Here is a 6,569-nt window from a genome sequence, read left to right on the forward strand (position 1 = left end):
TTTAACATTTACATTTAAGTCATTTAGCAGACGCTCTTATCCAGAGCGACTTACAAATTGGTGCATTCACCTATAGTATCCAGTAGAACAAACACTTTACAATAGTGCATCTAAATCCTTTAAAGGGGGGGGGGGGGGGGTTAGAAGGATGACTTTATCCTATCCCAGGTATTCCTTAAAGAGGTGGGGTTTCAGGTGTCTCCGGAAGGTGGTGATTGACTCCGCTGTCCTGGCATCGTGAGGGAGATTGTTCCACCATTGGGGTGCCAGAGCGGCGAACAGTTTTGACTGGGCTGAGCGGGAACTGTGCTTCCTCAGAGGTAGGGAGGCGAGCAGGCCAGAGGTGGATGAACGCAGTGCCCTTGTTTGGGTGTAGGGCCTGATCAGAGCCTGAAGGTACGGAGGTGCCGTTCCCCTCACAGCTCCGTAGGCAAGCACCATGGTCTTGTAGCGGATGCGAGCTTCAACTGGAAGCCAGTGGAGAGAGCGGAGGAGCGGGGTGACGTGAGAGAACTTGGGAAGGTTGAACACCAGACGGGCTGCGGCGTTCTGGATGAGTTGTAGGGGTTTGATGGCACAGGCAGGGAGCCCAGCCAACAGCGAGTTGCAGTAATCCAGACGGGAGATGACAAGTGCCTGGATTAGGACCTGCGCCGCTTCCTGTGTGAGGCAGGGTCGTACTCTGCGAATGTTGTAGAGCATGAACCTACAGGATCGGGTCACCGCCTTGATGTTAGTGGAGAACGACAGGGTGTTGTCCAGGATCACGCCAAGGTTCTTAGCACTCTGGGAGGAGGACACAAGGGAGTTGTCAACCGTGATGGCGAGATCATGGAACGGGCAGTCCTTCCCCGGGAGGAAGAGCAGCTCCGTCTTGCCGAGGTTCAGCTTGAGGTGGTGACAAGGGAGCCATTCTGAACAGATGTATTCGACCACACTCACACGTTTGGTCCCCCTCTGGCTGCAAGGTCATTGGTAGCTGGGTATGAGCCTGCTTTCAGCCTGGAAACTTCAACCGGTCTCACTCGCACAGGACATTTCTGGTCCCCAGCAACATGGTCAATTGAAACACTTTCCCCACTGAAACTACACATTCCTTTGTTCCATGCCCTCCTACACACGTCTCACACCTCAGAATCTCCCTCTAACATACTGCTGCAACAAAACTGTAAACTTGGCACCTGAAACACCATAGTGGGTTTGGTTACCACAGGATAACTTTTATTTATTTAACCATTATTTAACTAGGCAAGTCAGTTAAGAACAAATTCTTATTCACAATGATGGCCTACACAACTTATATACCCTAGCATGACTTTATCCGGCAAACACTCTGCATCAAAACTCAGACAGACCAGGTCAGTCTCATCGAACCAAACGACATGCATCAGACACAGAATCCTCAACTTCAGTCAATCCACCTCAGCGCCACCCCAGTTATCACTCCTTTCAGTGGCGCTCTGCTCTGGAGAGCGGAACACAGCTCTCATCCCGAGTCACGTAGCGCCTTCTCCCTCTGGGCAGCATACACACAAAAAATGTAATTAACACAAGTCCACTTCCGGATACTTTGCCCAAATTGACAGAACCAAAATCCTTCTTCACCCAGCCCGATACCACAAATGGATCCACTTTCTCCACAAATCATACTCCCACTGGGCCAAAGTCATCTCGGGCATTTTCCTGATAATTGGGGTGAGGCTCGGAAGCCTTCACCTCACCTGTTGGCGGAGGTTCTTCCTCTTCATTTCTGTCATGTTCAATTTCTGAGAGTTCACTGTCTGTCAACTGCTCAGGGTTTTCAGGAGCGGAACATGTAATTATCTGTCCTGTACTTGACTCAAAGGAGAAAGTACTCAGCTTGTATTTCACAGATTAACCTTTGAACCTTGCACCCTTCTTTCTGCCTTGTGTCATCTCACCATCTGCCATCTTGCCCACTGGTACCTCCTCCAGCAGCAGCCCCAGAACTGGAAGTTAGTTGATCAGGCCCAGGTGTGACAGGCCTGAGCCAACTCCGGTCTCCAAGGAGACAAGCCAAGGGGGAGGAGTCTACAATAAATCAATTAGAAAGTTCATAAGGAGGGACGGACACAGCAAACCGTAGACATTCATGCAAATTAGAATAAGGCACGCAAACTATGTTAAATAAAAGGTCACTGCAAACTCAAAATACTGACTGTCCAAACAGTAAGTTACAACTGACCAAATCGGATGTGTGTGTTCAGACAGCAGTTATTTGCCGACATGTCTACGCTAATTGTCATAGTAACGACGGGTGTGCACAGTGGTGCATGCTGATTGGTGGTGGTGCTCATGCTTCCTATCACTCAGCAGTTATGAGGCAAGCTAAGGTTCATACATTTTTGTAGAGCTCGTCCCCTAATTCTTATTAACAGCTGTTGTCAAACACGTGAGTGTGACAAGACAATTCTCTTCCTCAATAGTGTGCAGCGAATCCTACTAGATGAAAAGTCTAAATCAGAGGATGCATGTCAGCAAAGGATGCATGTCAGCACCAGATATAAACGGGGCTTATAAGACCTCTGCACCATGCTGGGTAGCATTGCGCCCTTTCTCCTCAGGAGGTTGTTGGTAATCTCAGTTGTTTCTGAGTTTCGGTTAGGAGTGCAAAGGCAGTGAAACATTTCTCTAAGAATTTATGGTGCTTCTACAAGATGCGCCTAGTGTGGAGAGTGGATTTTCTGCAGGATATTAGTAGGATTTTATGGGAATATTGTATGGGCTGGAGGGCAACATGTTGCACCTTAAAAGGCTGAAAGCAACAACAGCAGCCTGCAAAATATTTGGTTTATTTCAGAACTGCAGGTGCAGAGCAAGTTGAAATTATATGTTAAACACGTTCAATTCAACAGTGTTAACTTTATTGTTGAGCACCCAAGTATAGCTTCCTTCTTTTACATAACTGTGACTACTGCATTTCACATGCTGTTGCAAACGTAAACTGTCTGTAGTCTCACATAATATTCACTGAATCCCCCTCTCCTCACACCGACAAGACACATCAACAAGACTGGTACAAACCAGACTTCACCCTTTCATTCAGTTTGAAACATCCATTTTCCAGCACAAGGAGATGGAACTGGCCTTTTTAATTTAGCGACTGAGTAACAGCTGCTCAGGCACTTGATAACCGCCTAAGTAAAGAGCCTGTTTCCCTGCGCCTGCCTGCGTCATTAGGCTACTCCAGATAGGGCCGTTCACTCCCCTATTTCACTTCGGTCCTCTTCTCTGATAATGCCCACAGTCATATTTGATCTCCATAGCCAGGAATGAACCCAGGTTCCCAGGGCAAAAACAAGAAGGGAAAGTGTGCACTGTCACTGACGGCTACATAGTAATAACTCTCGCTCAGTAACCTGTTGCACAACAGACAGTTGTGTTTTGCCAAGCTCAGCAAATCTAAGATCTGACATTTAGCAGTGAGGCAGAGTTTGTGAGACAGTGGGCTTGTGCAATGGAATAAGTCAGTGCATGACTTTGATGGTGACATACCGTGCCTTGCAAAAGTATTTATCCTCCTTGGTGTTTTTCCTATTTTGTTGCTTTACAACCTGTAATTTAAATGGGTTTTTTATTTGGATTTTATGTAATGGACATACACAAAATATTCAAAATTGGTGAAGTGAAATTAAAAAAAGAACTTGTTTAAAAAAATTAAAAACTGAAAAGTGGTGCGTGCATGTGAATTCACCCCCTTTGCTATGAAGCCCCTAAACAAGATCTAGTGCAACCAATTACCTTCAGAAGTCACATAATTAGTTAAATAAAGTCCACCTGTGTGCAATCTAAGTGTCACATGATCTCAGTATATATACACCTGTTCTGAAAGGCCCCAGAGTCTGCAACACCACTAAGCAAGGGGCATCACCAAGTAAGCGGCACCATGAAGACCAAGGAGCTCTCCAAACAGGTCAGGGACAAAGTTGTGGAGAAGTACAGAAGAAGTACAAAAAATACCAAAACTTTGAACATCCCACGGAGCACCATTAAATCCATTATTATGGAAAATATGGAAAGAATATGGCACCACAATCAAAACTCACGGACCAGGCAAGGAGGGCATTAATCAGAGAGGCAACAAAGAGACCAAAGATAACCCTGAAGGAGCTGCAAAGCTCCTCAGTGGAGATTGGAGTATCTGTCCATTGGACCACTTTAAGCTGTACACTCCACAGAGCTGGGCTTTACGGAAGAGTGTCCAGAAAAAAGCCATTGCTTAAAGAAAAAAATAAGCAAACACGTTTGGTGTTCAACAAAGGCATGTGGGAGACTCCCCAAACATATGGAAGAAGGCACTCTGGTCAGAAGAGACAAAAATTGAGCTTTTTGCCATTAAGGAAAACGCTATGTCTGACGCAAAGACAACACCTCTCATCACCCCGAGAACACCATCCCCACAGTGAAGGATGGTAGTGGCAGCATCATGCTAAGGGGATGTTTTTAGTCGGCAGGGACTGGGAAACTGGTCAGAATTGAAGGAATGATGGATGCCGCAAAATACAGGGAAATTCTTGAAGGAAACCTGTTTCAGTCTTCCAGAGATTTGACACTGGGACAGAGGTTCACCTTCCAGCAGGACAATGACCCTAAGCATACTGCTAAAGCAACACTCGAGTGGTTGAAGGGGAAACATTTAAATGTCTTGGAATGGCCTAGTCAAAGCCCAGACCTCAATCCAATTGAGAATCTGTGGTATGACTTAAAGACTGCTGTACACCAGCGGAACCCATCCAACTTGAAGGAGCTGGAGCAGTTTTGCCTTGAATGGGCAAAAATCTCAGTGGCTAGATGTGCAAAGCTTATAGAGACATAGCCCAAGAGACATGCAGCTGTAATTACTGCAAAAGGTTACTACAAAGTATTGACTTTACGAGGGTGAATAGTTATGCACGCTCAAGTTCTGTTTTTTTGTCTTATTTCTTGTATGTTTCACAAAAAATATTTTACATTTTCAAAGTGGTAGGCATGTTGTGTAAATCAAATGATACAAACCCCCCCAAAAATCTATTTTAATTCCAGGTTGTAAGGTAACAAAATAGGAAAAATGCCTAGGGGGGTGAATACTTTCGCATGCCACTGTAGCTCCGTTGGGCTGCAAAGAGTCTTTCAATGTGGTTGGAAAGAATCCTTTGGAAAAATTAAAAACAGAGGCACTGAGGACATGCCGCTCTCCCCTTCCTGCTACAATCTCAGCCTCACCTCAGTTATCAACCTGCAGACCAGCTGCACAATGCACACACAGTCCGAATGGCCATGGGCCCTGCCTGCCAGTGCTGCCTTCAACAGATCATTTGTTCCTTACCCCTCTCCCTTAGTCCTAACCATTTGATGTTTACATACTTTGTGTGTGTGTGTGTATATATATATATTAGTCTATGTGGACGCCCCTTCAAATGAGTGGATTCGGCTATTTCAGCCACAGCCGTTTCTGACAGGTGTATAAAATAGAGCACACAGCCATGCAATATCCATAGACAAACATTGGCAGTAGAAAGACCTTACTGAAGAGCTCAGAGACTTTCAACGTGGCACCGTCATGGCACCTTTCCAACAAGTCAGTTTGTCAAATTTCTGCTCTGCTAGAGCTGCCCCGGTCAACTGTAAGTGCTGTTATTGTGAAGTGGAAACGTCTAGGAGCAACAATGGCTTAGCCGCGAAGTGGTAGGCCACAACCTCACATGACCGCCGACTGCTGAAGCGCGTACCGCGTAAAAATCGTCTATTCTTCGGTAGCAACACTCACTATCGAGTTCCAAACTGCCTCTGGAAGCAACGTCAGCACAAGAACTGTTCGTCTGGAGCTTCAGGAAGTGGGTTTCCATGGCCGAGCAGTCGTACACAGCCTAAGATCACCATGCACAATGCCAAGGTTCGGCTTTAGTGGTGAATCACCCTTCACCATCTGGCACTCTGAGCAACGAATCTGGGTTTGGCGGCTGCCAGGAGAACACTACCTGCCCAATGCATAGTGCCAACTGTAAAGTTTGGTGGAGGAGGAATAATGGTCTGGGGCTGTTTTTCATGGTTTGGGCTAGGCCCCTTACTTCCAATAAAAGGAAATCTCAATGCTACAGCATACAATGACATTCTAGACGATTCTGTGCTTCCAACTTAGTGGCTACAGTTTGGGGAAGGCCCTTTCCTGTTTCAGCATGACACTGCCCCCATTCTTCCACACTGAAATGGTGTGGAAGAACTTGACTGGCCTGCACAGAGCCCTGACCTCAACTCCATCAAACACCTTTGGGAGGAATTGGAATGCCGACTGTGAACCAGGACTAATCGCCCAACATGAGTGCCCGTCCTCACTATGCTCTTGTGGCTGAATGGAAGCAAGTCCCTGCTGTAATGTTCTAACATCTAGTGGACAGCCTTCCCAGAAGAGTGGAGGCTGTTATATCAGCAAAGAGGGGACCAACTCCATATTAATACCCATGATTTTGGAAGGAGATGTTTGATGAGTGGGTGTCCAAATACACTACATTACCAAAAGTATCTTTAAGGTGGAAGAAAGATGGTGTAAGCTCCACCACTACACTGATTTT

At 46.1% G+C, this 6,569-nt stretch overlaps 1 protein-coding gene across 1 annotated transcript; it reads right to left on the bottom strand.

Moving 5' to 3' along the window:
- Positions 1-159: 159 nt before the first annotated feature.
- LOC115166373 (uncharacterized) lies at positions 160-1,932 on the bottom strand. Its single transcript, XM_029720282.1, has 2 exons — positions 1,923-1,932; positions 160-914 (listed from the first exon to the last, which is right to left on the bottom strand). The coding sequence occupies exons 1-2, from the start codon at positions 1,930-1,932 to the stop codon at positions 160-162; spliced, it is 765 nt and encodes a 254-aa protein (XP_029576142.1).
- Between the last annotated feature and the right edge of the window lie 4,637 nt (positions 1,933-6,569).

The sequence above is a fragment of the Salmo trutta genome, chromosome 28, assembly GCF_901001165.1.
Source record: "Salmo trutta chromosome 28, fSalTru1.1, whole genome shotgun sequence".
Lineage (NCBI taxonomy): Eukaryota > Metazoa > Chordata > Actinopteri > Salmoniformes > Salmonidae > Salmo > Salmo trutta.